The sequence below is a fragment of the Monodelphis domestica genome, chromosome 1, assembly GCF_027887165.1.
Source record: "Monodelphis domestica isolate mMonDom1 chromosome 1, mMonDom1.pri, whole genome shotgun sequence".
Classification (NCBI taxonomy): Eukaryota; Metazoa; Chordata; class Mammalia; order Didelphimorphia; family Didelphidae; genus Monodelphis; species Monodelphis domestica.
The window spans coordinates 154,165,793-154,189,535 of NC_077227.1; the positions used below are offsets into that span (position 1 = coordinate 154,165,793).

At 39.9% G+C, this 23,743-nt stretch overlaps 2 protein-coding genes across 8 annotated transcripts in view; one reads left to right on the plus strand and one right to left on the minus strand.

Annotated features, from left to right (window-relative positions):
* Positions 1-900: 900 nt before the first annotated feature.
* CIAO2A (cytosolic iron-sulfur assembly component 2A) lies at positions 901-18,593 on the minus strand. Of its 7 annotated transcripts, none has more exons than XM_056808279.1 (6): positions 18,460-18,587; positions 8,333-8,497; positions 4,013-4,136; positions 3,365-3,414; positions 2,659-2,704; positions 901-1,364 (listed from the first exon to the last, which is right to left on the minus strand). In XM_056808279.1, exons 2-6 carry the CDS (start codon positions 8,402-8,404, stop codon positions 1,267-1,269), a joined length of 390 nt encoding a protein of 129 aa, XP_056664257.1. In that variant the 5' UTR covers positions 8,405-8,497; positions 18,460-18,587; the 3' UTR covers positions 901-1,266. The 7 variants fall into 7 exon arrangements, with proteins under 7 accessions (XP_056664257.1, XP_056664253.1, XP_056664259.1 ...); XM_056808275.1 differs by lacking the exon at positions 18,460-18,587 and adding an exon at positions 18,251-18,412; XM_056808281.1 differs by lacking the exon at positions 18,460-18,587 and adding an exon at positions 9,918-10,022.
* Positions 18,594-20,800: 2,207 nt separating this feature from the next.
* SNX1 (sorting nexin 1) overlaps positions 20,801-23,743 on the plus strand; it is a 51,448-nt gene continuing 48,505 nt past the window's right edge. Inside the window, exon 1 of the mRNA XM_007479548.3 lies at positions 20,801-21,240. Within this exon, the coding sequence (XP_007479610.1) occupies positions 21,076-21,240 (165 nt within the window). The 5' untranslated portion in view covers positions 20,801-21,075. The remainder of the gene's footprint in view (positions 21,241-23,743) is intronic.

The following is a 23,743-nucleotide window of genomic DNA, read 5'->3' on the forward strand; positions in this document are numbered from 1 at the left end:
TGTGGAGGGAAAAAGAGCCAGTGTTTTATTGTCCAGTCTTTGTTGTGCCCAACTCTTCATGACCCTATGGACCATAACAAGTCAGGCCCATCTACCCTTCGCAAAGTCTTGAAGTCTGTCCAAGATCATATCTGTTGTTTCCATGACACTCTTTATCCATCTCATCCTCTGCCATCCACTTCTCTTTTTGCCTTCAATCTTTCTCAAAATCAGATCTTTCCCAATGAGTCCTGTCTTTTCATTATGTGGCCAAAGTACTTAAGCATCAGCTTTTGTATTTGGTCTTCCAATAAATAATATGAACTAATTTTCTTTAAGTATTGAGTAATTAAGGATACAATAATTAAAATAATCTCCAAATAAGGATGAGACTGTTAGCAAAAGGAACTCAGAGGGAAATTTTAGTGATGGATCAAGAGAAATAGGGGGCATTGTGAGGGAGGAAGTAGCTGAATACTACAAGGAGAGAAAGTGGTTAATTTGAAAATGCCTTCCACTTCTTTTGAGATTTCAAATGTATTAAGACCAAATTCAGATCATAGATTACTCATTTGTTTGTTTTTTAAACCCTTACCTTACATCTTAGAATCAATACTGGGTAATGGTTCTAAGGCAGAAGAGTGGTAAGGGCTAGGCAATGAGGGATAAGTGATTTGTCCAGGGTCACACAGCTAGGAAGTGTCTTGAGGCCAAATTTGAACCCAGAACCTTCTGTCTCTGGGCCTGGCTCTCAGTCCACTGAGTCACCCAACTGCCCCCTATTCATTTGTTTTTAAGCCTAGTCACTGCCCCCACTTAACAAATCAGCAAAGTCAACATTTTAGAAATATTTTCTGAGTGTTAACATTCAGACTATTATTCAGAAATTCAACAATAATAAACACTGAAATGATAGGGCAGTTTTGTTATAAGAATCATCTGCAGTTTATTTCTATTTTACAGAGTAATGATTGAAGCCTGATTTGTCTGTGTACAGTATGGCTAGTTGATCTGCAAAGGAACACTGGTCTCAGAAAGGGCACCTGAAAAATAGTCTTGTGTCTCATCCACAGTAGCTAGAAAATATTCATCTGTCCAGTCACCAAATGTGATAAAACCTAAGAATGTTACATACATCAACATAATAGTCTTGTTTGGGAAATGGTCTTTTAAAAAAGTGCTTGGAGGTACAAATTGTCCGAGTAATAAACAAAAGGGTATTCTAGTTAACAAAGAGTTAAACAAATGTATCAAATGATTATGATTCAATGACTTTCAGAAAAGCTGCTAATCAGGTTCAATGACGCACTGTTCAACAATTTCCCGTAAGTTGGGGTTCTCCATTGCAGCTGCTACTCTCTCCTTGTCATTTATTTGTTTATTTACTGTAAAATATAAACAATAAAGTTAACAGACAATAATGTTAACAAGTTAAGGCAATCAACAAGGTTTATGGCCAGGGAATCAGGGTACCTAAGCATTTTGGTATTTATAACTTAAATCTTGATTTCAGTTTTTACCCCATCATGCAACTGCTATAGGCAGCCCCTCTTGGTGAGAAGCAGTCAAGGTGGAATTATTCTTTTTCTTTCTTTTTTTAGATAATCAATCAATCCATAAGCATTTATTAAGTACCTACTATGTGCCAGGTACTAGACTAGCTATTATGGATATTTCAAAAGACCCATTAGTTTAGGAGTTTAATTCATCATTTTCCTACACTTGGGTTTCATGTATTTATGGTAAAAACGAATCTTTTAGAAAACAAAGTGAAACACCATCCAGCTAAATGAGTATATTGTGCTATATACCCAAAGGGATAAGTGGAAAGAACTCTGGATTCAGAGGCAGGAGACCTGGGTCCAAATAATGGCTCCAACACTTGATAATTGTCTGACTGTGGAAAAATTGCTTAACCTTTTGAAACCTGGCTCACCCTCTGCAAAACAGAGATAAAACTTGCACCATTCCATAAAGCAATTGTAAAGAAACTAAGCTGCAAACCTTAAAAAGTTATTAATGCAGGCTACTACTTTTACTTCCCCAAATATGTTTTTTTTAAAAAGCAAACCTCCCTTGTATTCTGGGCCTAAGTATCAATCATTACAGGACTGTTACTATATTTGTTAATTATTTTTAAAAAATTTAAACCAGCTTGAATGGATTCAGGAGTCATTCTGAGTTCTGACTGGCCTCCTGGTTTCTCCAATACAGGGGAAGGATCTCCCTCATATTGGCATTGGGGGCTTCACAGTTTAAAAAGTCCTTTCACCTATATTATTATTAAATTTAAATCTTTCAACAATCCTGTAATAAAATTGAGACTGAGAGATACTTAGTAATTTTCCCAGGGTCTCAGTAGTGGCAAACCTCCCACTTATTAACCCTAGGACCCAAGCTCTTCCTCTCTCTGTTAACATCCCATGGCCCTTATTTGCCAAGGAACTACCTCAAATCCATCTCAAACTAGGACTAGGGTTGGCCAGTCTCTAAATTACCCCAAATAAAAGCCCAACTTCAGAATGCCTTTGGTTTCTCTAGAGAAAGAGGATCTAAAATATGCCTCTCTACTTCAAACACCTAACTTCCCATGTAAATATTTTCTGGCTAATTGTATGATCCACTATTTACTACCAAAGACTAAAATGCCCATTTTGGTAATGTTACAGAATCACTTACTATCTTCTTCTGTGGAATGGGTTCCTTCAGAAATGTAGATTTCCAACTAGAGACAAAAAAAAATAAAAGTAAGTGCAAACAATGAAGCATTTAGAGACAAATATGGTTATGTAGGGCAAGTAATAAACTGTGAATCTGGGGGTCTGAGTTCTATTTATGTCAACCTAGAGTTATATAGCTTTGGAATAAAATAAATCCTCAGGACTACAATTCTATTTTGAAAATTATCAAGAAGTCAGCTTCTACATAATCATCAAAAACAATTCACTAAATTAATACAAATTCTTTGGCAAATAGCAAGGCAGACTGCATATGACAAACAGAAGGAACTTTTAACATGCAGAAAATCTGAGAATTTGTTATTTACTTCTTGCTGACCGCTGAGAGTGACTATATACAAACAGGCTTTGCCTCGAAGAAACAAAACCACAGTACCAAACAATATTAGTGTTGGAAAACCACAGGGAATCTCTGGTTCAAATCCCTCATTTTATGGGGGTCAAAATCATCTAAATGCCTTTCCTGTTGTAACACTTGGCTTATCTCATCTGGGGGCATGGTGTATCAGGTGCACAGTCACCGGATGAAATGGCTGATAAAAGTTCAAACTCCACCAGCTCCCAGCTCACTCACATGCCTGGGCACCACAAGCTACCTAGCATCAGTTATGGAGAAGTAAACAAGGTCTAGAAACATTCTTTCTTACCTTATGTTTGAAAGGCAAACACCTCTGAAGCTTTACTCGTAAGCAAAGCCCTGTGAAAAGAGAAAGGCCCCAGTAAACTACATTGACAAACTCTGAACAAAGCAGCCAGTAGTGACTCTGTGCCAGCAGCTACTGTCCCCCATCCCACCATTCTGAGGGGACAGTGGTTGTCCCCTAGTGGACTGAAAGGAGGTACACTGGGTAGATGGCATTGGCAGTGATTAATCTAAAACTACTTGATAAACTAGGACCACATAAAAGAAAAATGTAAAAGCTGGAATCATCTCCTAATCTTGGTAAGAAAAAGGCTTCTGGCACTTGTGAGAGAGAAAAGGAAAGCAGAGAGATATAAGCAAAGATGTAAGGTAAAAAAATTTTTTTTAATTGAGGAATTACTTTAGACCAGCAATGATGAACCATTTAGAGAACATGTGCCCAAACTGCACCTTCAAGCTGCCTGTAAGCCCCTCTATTACCCCAGACAGTGGAGGGAGGAAGTGCTCACATTGGGCTGCTGGGCGAAGGGGCAGGGCATGTGAACATTGTCCTTGGTGCTGTGGAGAGGGGGAGGGGAGCAGCCCCCTCCAGCATGCTGGGGCACACATGCCATGCCTTCGCCAACACAGCCTTAGACCATTCAAGCTATACCTCTTTTAATGCTGTCCAAGATCAAATTGGTTTTTGTTTTGTTTTGAAGGGAAATAAGTTTATTCTTGATATCTTTAGTTTTAATATCTTCTCTGTTTTCTAGTATAATTTCTCCATCTCCTCCCTGATAATAAAGACAAATAAAGGGGGGAAATAGCTCAGTTGGTCCCATTTACTTTTGTGAAAGGGAACTCTTTATTCTCTTTGTCTATTTTGAGTTAATCAATCAAGAAACCTCCTACTTAACACTTTGTTAGCCAACAAGTAAGAGAATTCACAAGTCACTTACTTAGAGAACTCCACCCCTCTGAGAGCCAGGTCTAGAAACGGGAGGTCCTGGGTTCAAATCTGTCCTCAGACAGTTCCTAGCTGTGTGACCCTGGGCAAGTCACTTAACCCCCATTGCTTAGCCTTACCATTCTTCTGCCTTGGAACCAATACACAGTATTGATTCTAAGATGGAAGGTAAGGGTTTGTTGTTTGTTTGTTTGTTTTGGGGGGGGAGGACATGCCTTCCACATTCTCTAATAGTGAAATTTAGCTGACAACACAAGTGTGAGACTTAACATTTATCTCTATTAAATTTATATGATTGATCAGCCTAAAATTCAGTACATTCTAGTTCATTGGCATTTTTTAAGATGCTCATTTTGCTATTCAGAGTGTTAGCCACCCTCTCCCAGTGTGGTGTTATCTGTATATGCATCTGATGAGCATGTCACCTATAGCTTTAGCCAAGTCATTAATGAAAATGTTAAAAAGCATAAGCCTGATTATCTAGAGGCCTCTACTCAAAGACTGACTTAGGCCAGGGTAACAAAACCATTAAAAACCCTCTGAATTCTGCTATTCAACCCACTCTGAATCCATCTAATTGCATGACCACTTCCACATCTCTCCACTTTTTCCACAAGAATGGCATGAAATCTCTTTTGAGAAGTTTTGCTAAAAGCTAAGTCAATAACTTCTACAACATTATCCTCATCTACAAGCTCAGTAACCCAATCAAAAGGAAATACGATCAGCCTATCATGACCTATTCTTGACATCTTTATAATCAGTTCTTTTTCTTGATATTCACCAAACATAACTTCATGATTCATGCTAGAATTTTCCTAGGAATTGAAGTCCAACTTATTGTCCTATTCTGTCCTCTTTTTTTCAAAATCAAGTCATTAAATGCTATCCACATCCAGAGAGAGAACTGATGAACTATGAGGGGAGATTGACATATACTTTTTAAACTTTATTTTTCCTGGATATTTTAGTTTGCAACATAGCTAATATAGAAATACATTATGCATGATTTTACATGTATAATTTATAACTTACTGCTTCTCTTCTCAAGAGACAGGGATGAAGAGAATTTGGAACTCAAATTTTTTAAAAATTAATGGGGGGTTTTTTAACATGCAATTGAGAAATATTTGACAAACTAAATAAAAATTAATTTAAAAAAAGAAAGAAAAGCTACTTGCTCTTGTCCAGTCTTTTGATATCTCTCTCATTTTCCATGAACTTCTAAAAATCACTATCAGCAACTGAGCTATTATACACACTGGTTCTTTCAGGGACAGGCAATTTGAATTCATCAAAGGCAATTAGATGTTTTTTTAACTATTTCCGTAATTATCTTGGGTGTTAACTCCCCTTAGCCATCATTGTTCTTTCAAGTCCAAAGGTCATTTTCTTCCACATAAAAAACAGAAACAAAATAAGAAATGACCAGTTCAGCTATGTCTCACTGTTGATTTTCATTATCTCACCCCTCTCCAACCAGAGATTCTACCCCTGGCTTTGACTCCATTCTTTCTCTCCAAATCTTTTTTTTTTAATTTTTTGTTGGGGGCAGCTGGGGTGCTCAGTGGATTGAGAGCCAGACCTAGAGATGGGAGGTCCTAGGTTCAAATCTGGCCTCAGACACTTCCCAGCTATGTGACCCTGAGCAAGTCCTTTAACCCCCATTGCCTAGCCCTTACCAGTCTTCTGCCTTAGAAACAATACACAGTATTGATTCTAAGTCAAAAGGTAAGGGCTTAAAAAATTTTTTTTTAATTTACATTTTTGGTGGAGTTATGAACTGATCTAACCATTCTGGATAGCAATTTGAAACTTTCCCCAAAAGACATAAAATTGTGCATGCCCTCTGATCCTATAATACCACTACTAGGTCTATACCCCCAAAGAGATTTTAAAAGGGGGGAGGGGGATAACGACTTACTTGTACAAACATATTTATAGCAAATCTTTTTGTGGTGGCAAAGAATCAGAAATTGAGGCGGTATCCATTGTTTGGGGAATGGCTAAACAAGTTGTGATATATACTGGCAATGGAATACTACTGTGCTATAAGAAACAATAAGCAAGATGATTTCAGAAAAAGCTAGAAAGATCTATATGAACTGATGCAGAGTGAAATAAGCAGAATCAGGAGAACATTGTTCACAGTAACAGAAATATTATATGATGATCAACTGTGAAAGACTTAGCTACTCTCAGCAATATAATGATCCAGCACAATTCTGAAGGACTTATGATAGAAAATGCTCTCCACATCCAGAAAAAGAAATGGGAGTCAGAATACAGATCAAAGCATACTATTTTTTCACTTTAGTTTATTTGTGTTTCTATTCTGGGTTTTTGTTTTATATGAATATTCTCTTATAACAATGACTTACAGAGAGTTTTGTATAATAAGGAATGTATACCTCAGATCAAACTGTTTACCATCTCCAGAAGTGGGAAGGGAAGGGAAAGAGGGAGACAATTTGAATCATAATTTCAGAAAATGTATGTTGAAAGTTGTTGTATGATTGGGAAAATTAAATCTCTTTTTTAAAAATTAAAATATAATTTGATTAATGGGCTCCTTATACATGTCCATCAGTATCTATTGAAAATTGATGTTTTTCCTTCTCAGTGAAATTGTTTCCCTTGTGTCTTCAGAATTTCATTCCTGAGTTTTCCATCTCACCTGGGCTAACTTTCTCTGCAAAATTCATTCCATGGGATCCTGCCTATTCTTTCTATGAATTTTTTTAAATCTACGGTCATGGGATCCCAGATTTAGAACTATAAGAGATGTCAGAAATCATCTAGCCCAACTAGCAAATAAGTAGCATAGAAATTATTTCAAACCCAGGTTTTATGATTCCAAATCCAATGCTCCATCGCTACACCATGCTCTCTCAATGCTGTGACAAAGATGATTAAAGTGCTCTCAGCACAAGGTGAAGGACAAGTGCCAATCAATAAAGGCTTTTGATTCAAAGTTAAGCTGGTGATGAAAAGGAACCCAGAACTGCTTTAATAAAGCTAAAAACAAGTATAAAAGAGGAAAATAACTAGGAACAACCACAAAAAACAGTGGGGGGGGGGGGGGACTCCTAAATAAGCCTTGGAATGTGGCTTCTGTAAATGTTTGAAAAATATGTTTAAGGGACAGCTATATACCACAGAGTATAGAACAGCAGGCCTGGAATTGGGAGGATGTGGATACAGATCTGATTTCAGATGTTTCCTAGCTATGTGACCCTGGGCAAATCACTTAACCCCAATTGCCCCCCAATTGCCCAGCCCTTGCTGGTTGTCTGTCTTAGAATTGATACTGAGGCAGAAGGCAAGTATTAAATATATATATATATATATATGTTTAGCTATATAAAATTCTTTTTTAATATAAAGCATAGAAATTCATAGTGGTAAATCTGTGGCAGCTCAAGCAGCCAGTCACCATCTGAGAAAAATATATCCCTTATAATTTGGATCATATCACTAGAGAACCAGTTAGCAGGATATCTCTATAGAGACAGCTACTTGAACTGCTTTTGAAAGATAAATTTACCAAACTAAAATTATGGACAATTCTGTCATGGTGAACAACAAAAAGGTGACCATTTCAACATTATTGAACTTCACGGAGTAAACAGCTCAGAGATGGAATGTTTTTATGAAAATTACTACAGAATCCCATTAACAATTCTAAATAATGAAATATAGCATCATGAGTAGAAAACAGACCAAAATAACACAATCTGCCTATTCATTTCTGTCCACAAATACTCTATAAAACATAACCTTTCACTGACAAGAGTCTATTTATAAACTACAGAGAGAGATGGCAAAAAGGGGACAGGAGTGGCAATAGTATTTTGCTCTAGAACAGAAAAAGACATTTTTGTCTCTACTCCAAATTTAGAAATAAGACTTATCTTCACTTATCAGCCATTGGGTAACTTACACCCAGAGGCAGAGGGGTACTGGCAAAACTGCCCTAATGCTTTTTAAAAAAAAACACACTGTGAGGGTCTGTAAGCTTACCAATAAGAGTGGCCAGAGAACAATGAGGTACCGTGGGTGTGAACCTGATAATAACCAGATAATCCTCTTCATGTATCTCCTTAACTTCCACACAACTTTCTGTTACCACTTCCAGTTCTTCTAAAGTATTGGGCTTCTCTGGGTCCCGGATAGTTCGAATTATATCTGGAAAATGTAGCAGAGAAAGTACATCACATTCTGACAGAAATACTCTAAACCAAGCAGCAGTTTTCTAGTTTCTGTACTGCCTTTTTAAGGCAGTTATGTGGCACAACGGAGAGAGTTCCAGGCCTGAAGTCAAGATGACTCATTTTCCTGAGTTCAAATTTGACCTCAGCTACTTAGCTAGCTGTGTGATCCTGGGCAAGTCACTTAATCCTGTTTGCCTGTTTTCTTCTCTGTAAAATGAGCTGGAGAAAGAAATGGTAAGGCATTCCAGAACCTTTGCAAAGAAAACCCCAATTGAGGCCACAAAGAGCCAAACATGACTAAAATAACTGAACAACAACTATCTCCTGAGCTGCTCTTCTCAGAAATCAATGTAATAATTAACAAGGTTTCTGGCATGCACTTTCATTATTAATTTTTAAAGAATATATTTTTTTTTGCCAGCCTTTTCTTTTATAACCCTTATCTTCTATCATAGAATCCACACAAGTATCAGTTCCAAGACAGAAGAGCAATAAAGGCTAGGTAATTGGGGTTAAGTGACCTACTCTGGATCATACATCTAGAAGTGTCTGAGGCCAGATTTGAACCCAGGACCTTCCATCTCTACCTGGTGCTTAATCCACTGAGTCATCTAGTTATCCCATTAGCTTTTCTTTAAGTAACATTGTTTTCTTCTGATGTTCATCATTTCCAATTTTTTGGTCTTTCCTCTTTAGGTTGAAAATGAAAAAGACACATAAGAGAAAGTATGCTATGCTAAGAGTGGCCATATGGTTCAAATTTAAAGGAACGATCACATTTAGATGATGAAAAAATTAAAATCTGTTACTCAGGTCTAGAAGCCATAGGATCATAGATTTAGAGCTGGGAAGGAACCTCTCAGAGGTCAACTAGTTCAATATCTTCATCTTACAAATGAAGAAATTAAAATTCAAAGAATAAGTGGCTTGCTCAAAATCCCATAATAAATGGCAGAACTGGGGTTCAAACACAGGAACTGACTCTTAATTCAGGGTTCTTTCTAGTGAACTATGGTCTTTTAAAATCATATATAATCAAGGAATGAAGACCCCAATGCAATAAGCAAGTGTGTCAAGGGAGTCTGCTATGAGAGCTATTAATAAGAGGAATTGACTTAGTACAGATGACTAAGGATCTTGAGTCCAAGAAGTATTAACAGGCAAAGGCAATTTTGCCTTGTCCTTCAAAAAGAATGCTATGTGGTAGTTGTTTTTTTCCTGCAAATGCCAAGAAACCAACTAATCAAAAAATCTATTTATTAAGTATCTGCTACATGCCAGTTATCATATTTGGTGCTAGGGATACAAGTACCTAGAATGAAACTGCACTTGCAAGAAGATTAAGAGAGGAGACAACAAATACACACATAAATATAAAGTGAACAAATACAAACATATACAAAGTAGTTAAGTAGAAGGTAGTTTGATCAGGAAGGCACCAGCCATTTGGGATGGATCAGGAAAGCCGATGAACCTCGAGCTGCTTCTTAAAAAGAGAGAGAGAAGGAGTCCATGAGAGAGGAAGCATATTATAGACATGCGAGGCCAGATGTGGGCGATGAAGTGTTATTTATGAGGGAAAGTGAGGTCAGTGTGAGTAGATTACACAGAAATGGGAGGGGGACTCATGTCCAATGAGGTTACAAAGATAGGTTTGAACCAACTTATGCAAGGTTTAAAAAGATAAACAGAAGAGTATATAATTATCTCAGTGACAATAGGTAGCAAGCATAGACAACTTTTTTCATGGTGTTTGGCCGAAAAAAGAGAAGCTTCAGTGCCTGGATTTCCTCCCATAAACATACTTCTTAATATGTAGTTCTTTCTCACTGCCTTTTTATATATCTTATTCTTTTGAATAAGGTAGACTATTCAATAGCCATATCCTATGAAGTCTCTTTGAGGTGGAATTTGCATTAGGAGCTTTACCTTGTCACCCATATAAATTTAGGGCATTCATATAGAGGCATTTGAAGCCATCTGTAACTATTCCCACTCTTTCAAATCTTTAATCTTTCCCTATTTCCTATTTTTTTCTATATTGCTTTCAAACACCACATCTTTAAAAAACTTATCAGACTCTACCATCCTCTCAAACTATTTTCAATTTCTCTTCTCTTTTTTCGGCCAAACTCCATGAAAAAAGTTGAAGCATGGTAGAAAGGATATGAGTTAAGCTGAAGGGAGGAAAAAGAGAAGCATTATCATCACAAAAAATCTAACATCTAAACCCAGAGAGGGAGGAGATAAGGAATTCAGAAACAGATCATAAATCAAACATAGACAGGTGATATAGTAGTGATGAGGGGCTTCATTTATTGAGACATCTGCTGGAATTCATCCTTTATCAAAGTTGGATAGGGCCAGAGAGAGGGTCCCTGTTCTGCACCTTAAAGAGTGTTAGAGCAGTTAATATGCAGTCTTCACTTGTTTTTACTTTTTAGAAAGAAGAGGAAGTGTTACAAGAACTATTTTGGAACCAATTCTGGAAATAAAAAGAAACTGGTCAGTGAAGCAGAAATAATAGCAATTGGGGGTGAGTGGGTGACCAGCTATGTTAGAATCATTAAAGATGGGTGCAAAGGAACTTAGAGGAAAAGATAGCTAGGACCAGCAACCTAAAATTTCACAGAAATCAATTCCTCAAGATTGGAAACACTCAAAAATGAAATTCTGAAGATGTAAAAACATTATTCCATAAAGAGACTGATGTAAATGCACAAGGAACTCAACAACTTGGGTCTTAAAAAGAATAAACACATAACTTCAAGGAAAAGTAATATAGGATAGTAAAACGATGTGGCACAAATAGTATGAGAATAGCATCAAGAGGACTAAAGTTCATACTGGGCTGACATGGTGAAGAAATAGATAAAAGATGGATGCCCATCAACTGTGGAAAACTACACAAACTATGGTACCATATATAAATGAGAATATTATTGTACCAGAAAAAAACAAAAAATATGGAGAATTTGAAGAAACCTGTGAATTCTTGTAATGTAAGCAGAAGTAAGAGAACAATTTACATGATTACCACAATAGCCTGGAAGAACAGAATTTAAAATGCCATAAATCTGATCAATGCTTGACTCCTCAGAACTGACTGTCCAACCACCTTTCACCTCTTAGCAGACATGTGGTAGACTATAATCATAGAATGAAACAAAGCATGGCCAATCTGTTGGTTCATGTGCTTAAATATAATTATTTGTTATGACAAAGAATGATGGGAAGTCATTATAAGTGACATTTTAAAAAATCAATAAAACATTTCTTAAAAGTCAGGGATGACCAAAAATAATTCTAAGGAGATTTTTTTTTTCTTTAAAAGGTATAAAGGCAAGTACAAAGTAGTAAGAGGATAAGTAAGTAATGATTAAGAGAAGATAGAGCTTCTTGACTAGAAAGGGACAAATGCTGTGCAATTTTTTTTTTTAAGGGAAGAGAATGAAATATGCAAACCACAGGACAGTAAGCATGACTTTGTTTCCTGGCCAGATTCTAGAATTTATTATTAGAATGATTGCTTGTGAACATTTGGAAAACTTCAATCAACCTTACTTCCTTTTCTGACAGTGACTAGATTGGTAATGCCAGTTTTATGAATATTCACAGAGTGTACTTAGATTTTAGCAAGCATCTAATGCTCTCTTTGTGAACAAGATCTTTAGAAAGCTATAAGGAAGAAAACAGTACAATTGAGTGCATTTAAAATAGATTGGGGGAGGGGGTTAGCTAGATGGCTCAGTGGACTGAGAACCAAGCCTAGAGATGAGAGGTCCCTGGGTTCAAATCTGACTTCAGACACTTCCTAGCTATATGGCCCTGAACAAGTTATTTAATCCCAATTGCCCAGCCCTTACTGCTCTTCTGCCTTAGACACAAAGTTTAAAGAGTTTAAAAGAGGGGTTTAAAAAAATAAAATAAAATGGGTTGGAAAAGTAAACCTAAAGAAATAGTGATTAATAGATTATTGTCACCTTATTTGAAGGATTAGATGACAAAACTATCAGATTTGAATATGAGATGAAGCTAGGAGGACTAGGGTTCAAATTAACATGAAATTTAACAGAGATAAATGTAAAATCCTATATTTGGACTAAAAGCTAGTACACATTGATGTCCCTTCAAACACCTTAGTACCCCAGTTTAGCGGCCTCCTTAAATCATTTCTATTTTCTCTCTACCTCAGCCACTGAGAGGCAAGATCATACTCAAGGTAATATCCCTACTTATAACTATTCTACCTCTGTGATCCATAACTCTGAAAGACCTCTATCCAATCCCAACTTCTTATCCTTCAGTCTATTGGGCTTCTTCCCAACTGCCTACAAGGTATATCATTCACCCTCAAAAAACCTTCACTTGGCCTATCCCTCCCTGCTAACTTTCACCCTAGCTCTCCTCCCTTTTGCAGCTACTCACTTCAGGAGGCTATCTGCAATAGGCACCTCTACGTCCTTCCCTCTCAATCTCTTTTTATCATTCACTCAAAATCACTCTCCAAAGTAATTCTCTCTCTCTTTAACCCCTTACTTTCTATCTTAGTACCAATTCTGTTGGCAATCAGGGTTAAGTGACTTGCCCAGGGTCAGACAGCTGGAGTGTCTGAAGCCAAACTTGAACTCAGGGCCTCCAACTCCAAGTCTGGTGCTCTATCTACTATGCTAACTAGCTGCCTCACCATTATCTCTTTAAAATCCTTTACCTTCCATCTTAGAATCAATACTATGAATTGGTTCCAAGGCAGAACAGTAAAGGCTAGGCCAGTGATGGTAAAACTTTTAAGAGACAGAGAGCCCAAATTGCAACCCTCATGCCAAATGTGAGCCCCACCCCCATTCCAGACAGGAGAGGGGGGGAAGCACTCCCACTGGGCTGCTGGGCAGAGAGGCCACTCATGTGAGAGATATCCTCAGGCAAGTGGGGAGAGGGAGAGAGGACCAGCCCACTCCAGCATGTGTGCCATTGGTTTGCCAACACAGGCAATGGAGGTTAAGTGACTTGCCCAAGTCACATGGTTAGGAAGTATCTAAGGCCAGATTTGAACCCAGGATTTCCCATCTCTAGCCAGCTAGCTGCCCTGAACATCATCTCTTAAATGATCAAACCTAATGGCTTTTTCTCAATCCTCCTCTTCTTGACCTCTCTGAAGCTTTTAACATTATTGATCATCCTCTTTTCCTTGATGCTCTTTTTGTTCTAGCTTACTCTGCTTCAGCTCTCTATCTGACCTGAGCATTCCTTATAAGTCTCTTTTGCTAGATTTTATCATCTCAATTTCTTATACTCTCACTCCCATAACCAATCGGTTGCCAAGTTCTGTCATTTTTACCCTTGTAATATCTCTTGCATATGCCCTTTTCTCCTCTGACACTGTCACCACACTGATGTAGGGACTACTGACAGAGGTCCTACTGAATGGTCTTCCTGCCCCAAGCATCTAAATGTGCCAATTCATCTTCCACTCAGATTGTCAAACTGATCTTAAAGTACAAGTCTGACCATCTCATCTTCTATTCAATAAACTCCAATGGCACCCTATTACCACCAAGGTCAAATATAAAAACCTGTGTTTAAAGCCTTTCATAACCAAAAGTCTTCCTATCTTTCCATTCTGTTGAGGGCTGTATCATCCTTCTAGTTATTCAGGTGTTGTATCTTGGAATCTTCCTGACTCACTCTTCACTCTTTCTCTCATCCTTTAGATCCACTCATTTGTGAACTTTTGTTGATTTTACCTCCACAACTTCTCTAAAATGTATCTTCTTCTCTACACTTAGTCACTCCTCTAGTTCAGGTCTTTATCATCTCTTGCTTGAACCAACACCTCATATTCGGGTCACCTTTCCCTCTCCATTCATCTTTTCCATAGCTGCTATTAATAAAACAAAGATCTCACAATGGAATTCTCCTACTCAAATAGCTTCAGTGGCTCCCTATTGCTTCTAGGAAAAAATTCAAAATCTACATCCTGGCATTTAAAGCATTTTGCAATAAGACTCACTTTACTGTTCCAAACTTATTCCATATTGCTTTCTTTCATAAGTGTCGTGTTCCAAACTGATCTCCTCTTTGTTCTCAGGACCTGACAATTCCCATTGCCACTGTGTTTTATAGTCACATTATAGCTATCTAGAATGCTTTTCTCCCACTTTCTTTCCAAGAACAAATAAGATGTCATTTCCTACAGAAGGATTTCCTGACCACCAGCTATTAATTCTCTTTTCCTCTTGAAATTTCATTTACTTGCTTTGCTGGGTAGATGTAGTTATCCCCTCCAGGGACAGAAACTTTCATTTTTGATTATGTCTTCTCAATGCATAGCAATTGTTTAAAGCAGGTGGTTAATAAATGTTGATTTTAAAATCAGCTTCACAAGTCAGAAAAAGTTATGACTCTACAACAGATTATAAGAAAAATGTCTGGGGATTTTAATGGTGGCAATTCCATCCAGTCTAGCAGCCCTGGCAAAAGCTAATTTAGTCTTAAGCTGCATTAAGAAAGCAATAGGGGGAAGCTGGGAAGCTCAGTGGATAGAGAGCCAGACCTAGAGACAGGAGGTCCTAAGTTCAAATATGGCCTCAGATACTTCCTAGCTGTGTGGCCCTGGACAAGTCATTTAACACCCATTGCCTAGCCCTTACCACTCTTCTGCCTTGGAACCAATACATAGTATTGATTCTAAGACAGAAGGTAAAGGTTTAAAAACAAAAAAGAAGTAACAATGATAACACTGAAAGGTCTGTCACTTAGAAAAGGTAAGAGACTTGTTCACTTGGCCCCTTAAGAAAGAATTAGGGGCAATGAGTAGAGGAGTAGGCTCCACAGGGCAGAAGTAGGAGCAAGGGGTTTGGGGATGTGAGTCAGAGATGGCGACAGGAAAAACTCATCATTAAAAGTAGAATAGATTTTTATCTAATTGGCATTATGTATTCTAGTCTCAATTCTACTACTATCTAGCCATATGACTTTGGGCAAGCCACTTCACCTCAAGTATTTGTTTTCCCAGTATGGCCTCTACTCATTATTTTAATAACAAATCAATTAATGTGTATTAGGTACCTACCAAAAGCCCAGTAGTCCTGTGCTAAGGGGAAAATTAGACATGGTTCCATGCTCTCAAAGAACTTAATAGTCTAGTTTGGAAAATAAGCCATAAACAAATAGAAAATTAGCAATTCAGGGCAGTATAAGCCCCAGTGGTTCAGATAAATGTTTGAAGAGTTTAGAAAGGATACTTCATGTGATGATTTACAAAAATATTCTGAAAATGAAAACTGCTATTACATTCAAGGGATTCCCATACCATGGGACATAAGGTATTGGACTAGATAATAACTCCCCAGTCCCAGATCCCTTCTAACTCTAAATTTGTGTTCCTAGTTACCTTTTATATTTTTTTCCCAAGTCCTTGAAAGCACCAGCCTTACTGAACTGATATTCTCTGCCTGGTGTTCAGGCATTAAGATAATTCATTTAGACTACTCTGTTAAGATCATTTCTCAATGACAATTATGTGTGGCAGGAGTTTAAATTAGTCCTCTCAAGTAAAGTCCTTTCCTGCCCTCAATCTCCACTGGTCCTTTATAGCCCTCAGCTCATTTAAGTCCACAATCTTTAGTTGAGATAAGTATTTTCACAGAAGACAAAAGGAACTAGTTGGATTCACTCTTATACCCCTAAAAGTCCACAACACCTCAATTCTCACCTAGATTACTGCCTCTGAGTAAAAAGGCTTTTTCACGTTCATCAAGTCTACCTCTTCATTTCACAGATGAGGAAATAAAAGTCCAAAAAAATCTAAATGACTTAATTGTCCAAAGTCATTCATAAAGCACTAGTGTTAGGCCAGATGATTGATCTGAAGCTAGAAGTGACCTAATTCAATCCCTTCACTTTGTAGGTGAAGAAATAAAGGCCCAGAAAGGTGAAGAACTGGTGGTAAAGCCAGGATTTCAACTCAGGTCATATGACTCCTAATTCATTGCCCACTGCACCTCAACTAACTAGATTTCTCCTCTGCTCAAAAAGCTTAAATGGCTCAGTATTGTTTCAAGCATAGAGTTGTAAACCTCTTAGCCCAGACACTTATTTTATGGCTAGCTACCTTTCTGGATCCATGCCTTTACACCCTCCAAGTTTCTGCCAAAATGTCCTATTTAGAGCTCTCAGGATTTAGTAATTTATTTCATGCCTCCATACCTTTTGCATAGGCTGTTGTACATGCCTAGAATGGAATCCTCACCTCCACCTTTCAGAAACCTTAAATTCCTTCAAAATTCACCTCAAGTATCACTGCTTAGCTTTTCCTGTTTTTTCTCTCTTCCCCAACTGTCCATTACCTTCTCTTATCTACTTACACCCTGTTATTTCCCTGCAAAATCTAACTTGTGAAAAGCAAAAACTGTTTATCATTTTTTTCTTGTTTCGTCCCCATCCCCATAGCACATCTGACCTGTCACAAACACCCCACCCCACCCTCTTAATACATTTCAAGGGCTCCTTATCATTATTTGATCCCTAACATCAAAAACAAAATCCTCTAATTGGCATTCAAAGCCACTCACAACCAGACCACTCCTTCGGTTTCCAGGTTTCTTACATTTTACTGCTCCCCATCTTACCAGATCCAGAAACACTGGCCCCCTAGCTGTGTCTCAAACTCCACCTCCAGACTACTGTGTTTTCACTGGTTCTAGCCCATGCCTGGGATTCTCTCCCTCCTTATCTCTACTTCGTGGATTACTCCAACTCCCAGCTAAAATTCCACTTTTCGGGGTTCATTCCTGAACCCCCATAATGCAAATACCTTCCTTCATATGCTTAACCCCAATTTAATCAGGCAGCATTGCTTGTTTTGTGGTCTCCCCCATTACAAACTGATCTCCAAGAGGGCCCAGAACTTTTTGCCTTGTTTCTTTGGCGCTCAGCAAGGTGCCTAGTACACAGCAGGCCCTTAGTAAACGGTTATTGACTGACAATGCATTGCCAATAGTTAAGAGCTTAAATATGGTTGAGTTCACGCAAGCAGTCACTTCATCACAGATGACCAAGACACCCTCAACTGTGGATTTTTTTTTTCAATAAAATGTCGCTAGGATCCTCAGCTCAATTGCAATATAGACTGGAAAGTTAAGGTTAAGTATAGCCTAGTGGGTTAAGTTGCAGAGGGTCAGACGAGGGGGGGGGCGTACCAGGGGGCGGGCTTGGGAGCACATTCTGCGCCACCCCCACCCCAAGCATGCACTTAGCCAGATACTGGGCTTTGGGAGGGAAAGGTGTGATGGGATTTCCCTGCCCCTGCCCCCACCTCAGGCCTAGAAGACCCGGGTCCCAATTCCTCTCCAGGAGGGGCCTAATCCCACCAAGCTCCGACCAGGGGGAGGAGAGTTACCGTAAACCTCTAGTGCTTTCTCTTCCATGATCCGGGGCTGCCGGGCAGCTCCCCGCTCAGAGCGGCCCGAGAGCCATAGGACTCTGCTCAGCGCCCAGGAAAGCAGCCCGGACACTTGCTCCATGCTCCCGCTTCGCCATCCCTGGCGTCGGTCCCACCCAAGCTACAGTCTTCCCACCACCCCAGACGAGGGATTTCAATTGCCTAGTCCTAAAGCGGTGAAGCGAGAAAACCTAAGGGTCGCGGGGAGGGGAGAATGGAGGTTCAGGCGCGCTAAGGACATAGGGAGCAGTTCTACAGGGAACTACAGATCCCAGGATGCTTTACTTCGTTTCGGCGGGGACGGTGGGGTAAACCCCAGCAGGCTTGCCGGGAAATTCAAGGCCCTTCCGGAGGCGCAGGCTGAAGCGGTGTGTTATGGGACTTGTGGTTTCCACCCTGAAAAAAACAACTAGCTTTTCTCTACCCTTCCCCCCTGTCATCAGCTCTCAAATTCCACATTCTCACATGCCTGCGCACCAGTACCAAAGACCCACTGTTGTGGAAAAGAGAATGTACGTTGCTCCCACTCTGTTCCACGAATCCTGGGGAATCGCATTCCCGAAGCAACAATGGGAGACAAGCATCCGCTGAAGAACTTCAAGGGAATCCGCTGCCCTTTTCTCTAAAAGCCATTTCCGGAAAACCTCTTCCTTATTTCCTGGCGGGGCCGGAAGTGGGTTTCCGTAGCTATGCTAACTAAATCTTTTGGGAGTCACGCTCACCAGAGAGAGTGGAGCATTTCTTTATCTGTGTCCCCCACTTCCTTTGTAACAGGATCTTATGCTCTGTGGAACTCTCACTGCTTCCTTAAGTATTCTTAGAATAGATTGCCTTTGCCTGATCATCACGAATGCAAAAATAAACAAAATATTCCTTCTACCACCCCCCACAAACCCAACATTTTAATTTGTGCATTCCCTGTAACCGTTTTGATGATTATTGGGGTGATCGTTGTGCTTGAGATGATTATGCAATTGGGAACATGTGGGATATTTCAAAATTTAAATTCGGGAAGTATTACCAAGTGCCTGCTAAGTAGTAGACACTAGGAATACAAAGACCACAATGAAACACCCTTGCCCTCAAGAAAGAGATATTCTTCTGTATTTTTTCCCTATGATGTTGCATCCTGCCTATTATTTTTGCTTAGTTGATTTGTAAAGTAAGCTAGAGTAATGTGTTAAATTCTGCTGGATTTCCCATCTTGGTGCTGTAATCTGCCTCTGAATTTTGCTTTTTTTTTTTTTTAATCACAAATTGATGCTCTAGTTATCTCTAATATGGGGAATTCAAAGAATAGGTTAAATGTAATAAAATTTGTTTTAGAATTAAGTAATTCCCCCATTTAAAAAGATGGTTTAAGACAAATGTGATGTTTTATCCCGAACTATTCCGAAATAACTTCCTTTTGAGCAAAGATGAAATGATGATTATTAATCATTCTTATAGAAAAAGATTAAGATTAAGTATATATTAAAAGTTTACTATCTGCCAAGAAATATCATCTTTTTTGATAGCCTTGAAGCCAGGAGGGTCTGGGCTTAAGTCATACCTTTAACAAATAACAGCTATGTCAGTCTGGCAAGTTACCTAACCTCTTGCTAATCTAGATAACTCTCAAAGACCAGGTTGTAGAGAAAGTATAAACCTGCATTGATATGTTTTTCCTTATCTGAGAGTTCCCTTTCCCACAGAAAATGCAGGTCTGATCTCTATTTTAACTAGCACATATGGTATAAGTGAAAAAGCACTGAACTAGGAAGCCGGAACACCAGTTCTGCCCTTAGAAGAAGAATCTATCAAATGCTTTATTATGTGCCAGAAACCAACTAAGCAAGGTAGGTGCTATTATTATCCCCATTTTACAGGTGAAGAAACTTAAGTGATTCCTCCAGGGTCATAAAGCTAGGAAATGTCTGAGGTCTCATTTGAACTCTGGTCTTCCTGATCAGGCCATAACTCTATCCACTGTACCACTTAGTTGCATCTATTATTAGTTGCGTAATAACTAGTTGTGCAAACTTGTGTCAATTAACTTGTGCCTTGGGATTCAGTTTCCTCATCTAAAATAAGGCAGTTAGATTAAATTAGATGTTTTCCAGGATCCCTTCCAGTTCTGGAAATGTAAGCCATCCTGGAACTTAGAGCTCATTGACTTGACTTGATAAAGGGATTCAGCAGTTTTGGTTCTCTTTTCTTCTTCCCCATCCTTTTCTCCTGTGACAACTTTGAGTGAACTATCATTCCCCCCTCAAACACTCCTCTACTTCTACTTCCAGCTACAGGAATGTTTCTGCCTTTATGAAAACTTTTGCCCTTCTCTGTAATCCTAAGTGTCAGCAACCCTACTGAGTTTCTGAGTCAAATCCCATCTTTTAACGAAGCTTTTCTCCACCCTTTTTATTTCTAGTATTCTCTCTCTCTGTTAATTATTTCCTTTTTATCCTGCATATAGCTTGTTTGTACACATGTTTCCACGTTGTCTCCCCTTTTAGAGTACGAATCTCTGGAAGACAGGGACTGTCTTTGCCTCTTTGTATCTTCAGCACAGTGCCTGACACCTAGTAGGCGCTTAATAAATGTTAATTGACTGACTTACTCTTTCATCCGGAGCCTTCCTTCTGTTAATTATTTCCCATTTATTCTGTACATTGTTTGTTTGTACAGATGTTTGCATGTTGTTCCCTCCTCCCCATTACAGTGCCTCCTGAAGACAAGAGACTGTATTTTGCCCCTTTTTGTATCTTCAGCACATAATAGAGGCTTAATAAATGTCCCGACCAATTGAATACTTTTCTCCCGAATTCTGCCACCACCTTTAAAATAACGCAGTTTCCACCCCAGTGACCCAGACCTCCCCAACCAGCTCCGAGGACGTTAATCTCCAGCTCCCGGAGCCCCGGGGGTAGGGTCCCGCCCCCTCTTTGTTGGTCCCCGCCCCTAGACTCCGGGCTCCGCCCCTCCCGCCCCGCCGCTGAGGCTCGGCGGTTCGTGCTTGGGGTCCTTTCCTAGCTCTCGCTCTCTCTCCCTTCCCGAACCAGCTCTCGCTGCTGCTGCCGGGGCTTCCTCCATAAAGTTGTTATTGCGGCTTCCGCCGCCGGTGCAGGAAGATGGCGTCGGGCGGCAGCGTCGGCTGTAGCGCCTCGGAGCGTCTTCCCCCACCCTTCCCGATCCCAGAGCCTCCGGGGCCCGAGGGGGCGGCCGGCGGAGGCGGCTCGGAGCTCGAGGCCGGGGACAGCGACGCCGAGGGCGAAGACATCTTCACGGGTGCCGCCGTGAGTAGTAGGGCCCGCGGGGCCTGGCCATTTCCCCGGGGTTGAGGCGGGGGAGGGGTCGGTGTAGAGTGGAGGGACCCCGGGGTCTCCCTCGGGTAACGGAGATGAATGTCCCCCGAGGCGCGGCCCCGCCTCTCTTAAAAGCCAGGGTCGACGAACGCTGTCTGCTTTGGGCGGGGGGTGGGGGGGGGTTGGGGGGGACGGGGCGGGCGCCTAGTGCCTCCGAGGGGCCCGCAACTTTGTAGGCGATGTCCTAAGTTATCTCGATCTCAGGGAGAGAGAGGCCGAACCGAGCCCTCGGGTTTGAGGCAGAGGCCAGCGGAGGCCAAACCCAAAAGGCCGAGCTGGCGAGCGAGCCGGCGAACGCGAAGGAGCCGAAGCCCGTGATCTCCTTCTGAGAGCTGGGGGGAAGGGGTGGGGTGCGCTATCCTTTTTCTGAAACAGTGAGGAGGGAGAGGTATGGAGAGGCTTATTTTTACTCGGGATAAATCCGTGTTTTACGAGGCATTCCCCGGGTGGAAACTCCCTCCACCTTTTCTTTGTGTCACTGATTTAGAGAATTTTGCCTAGAGTCCGAGAGTTTGACAGTCGATCCACAAGCATCTATTAAGCAAAGGAGCCACTTAACAATCTTAGAGATGTACCTAGAGCCCTGAAAGACTTAATCGGGTGCTTAACAAGAATTTATTAATGAGAGAAGACCACACATAGAAAGGAAACTGAAAAGTGGAGAAGGGAGAAGTATCCCAGTTGGAACATGGTGGCTAAATCTGAAGAATGAGAGATGGTCCAGCCCTTCCCCAAATCGGAGGTTCTGGGAAGAGCTCACCACTGGGTGAAAGGGCCAGCAGGATCTGAGTAGAGAGGCAACCAAGTAGGCAGGGCCGCTAATCCTGGAGAAAGCCTAGAGCACAAGTCCTTCAGCCAGGATGTCAGACAAAGATGGGACTGGAATCCAAGTCCTCCTGGCTTTGAAACTTGTTCTCTATTAGGTGAGGCTGTTTTTGCAATATTGTTGCTTATAGTTATAAGAGGTGAAGGTGCTTTATTTTAAGGTGCTGCTTATATGTATTACCCACTGATAGGTAAGTAGAGAGACTTCTGTGTGGCCATCAACAAGAACACTTGGAACAAAAATGGGAGTAACATGTTGGAATGGTTTGATGTTGTGTAGACTGTAAGCCCTCTGAAACCAGTATCTGCATTATGTAGAAGCTAACAGTTCTTTATAGGTATAAGGTGCTTTAATAAATACTTGTGGAATAGATGGATGGATAGATATAAGTTATTGAAGTATGTGTTAGAAAAAGTCCCTGGCTTATCTTGTGTTCATTTTTGGTCAGACTTATCACTAAATGCATCTAATAACATTATTTGGAACCTTCCCAGTTTTTAACCTGGAAGTTAGATTCCCTGAAACAGATGCACTCATCAATAATATTTTTCTTCCTGATTTTTAAAATTGGCCTGTATGCAAGTTTTAAAGACTCGATTGTTTTTTATATTTTTATTTTCCCAGAGCCATGTGGGAAAGGAAAACTTTCTAGTGGCAGAAGTTTGAAGCCCTGTCTGCCTGAAAAAATTGAGGCTATCTGGCACTACACAAATGGAAATCAGCCAGTTACCATTCTCCATATTCTTCTTTAAAAGTACTTTATACCTTGTAGGGATCCTCTATATTGATCCTGTGATCTAAAGGGTTTCCAGGGACCACAATTAGGGAGGTCACATCTATACCACCACCAACAGAAGTACCAAAGTGCCTCTTGACAGATGGTAAAAATCCTTGATTTAATCTCAGTTTTAACTGGGAGCGTTGTGATGACCTTATTTACCACAGAAAGCATAACTAAATTTATATAGAACTTTGATTCAGTGAGTTGCTAAGGGAACTTAAATACCACCTACAAGTCATTTTCAGAGCTTTCTACTTCATCCTTAATTTGTACAAAGCCACAACCTCATTTTTGCCTCCTGTCTTCCTTTAAACACCAGCCACAGTTCCACCTTCTACAGGAAGCTTTCCTCAATCCCAGCCAATGCCTTTCCTCTGCTGATTATTTCCTATTTAACATGTATATATATATATATATATATATATATATGTTTGCATGTTGTCTCCCCTAGTAGATCCAGAGCTCCTTTCAGAGCAGGGACCATCTTTTGCTTATTTTTGTAACCCCAAAGCTTTGGGCAGTGGCTGATAGGCACATAGTAGGTGCTTAATAATTGTTTATTGAATGATCAATACCTAATCCTAACTACTTGAACTATGGAAATGCTATTGATACAAATAGTACCCCATGTGAAATCAAGGGATTGTGGTACATGTGTCCTTTGTTTAGTCCTCAGACTTTTTTTTAGTACATTGGTAAATTCTATAGAAAATTTCACCTACATATCTTGGTGGATGCTCTATATAATGCTGGCATCACACACACTAAGCTAATCAGCCACATTTCTATTTCTATGTCCCTGCAACTTCCTCATTTTCAACATGTTT

Coding starts and splice junctions, on each gene's coding strand:
- CIAO2A (XM_001366329.5), bottom strand. CDS start 18,047: ATGGAGCAAGTGTCCGGGCTGCTTTCCTGGGCGCTGAGCAGAGTCCTA. Junction 3,415..8,332: donor TTCTCTGGCCACTCTTATTG/GTAAGCTTACAG, acceptor CTCTTTTCACAG/GGCTTTGCTTACGAGTAAAG. Junction 2,705..3,364: donor GTTTGCCTTTCAAACATAAG/GTAAGAAAGAAT, acceptor TTTTGTCTCTAG/TTGGAAATCTACATTTCTGA.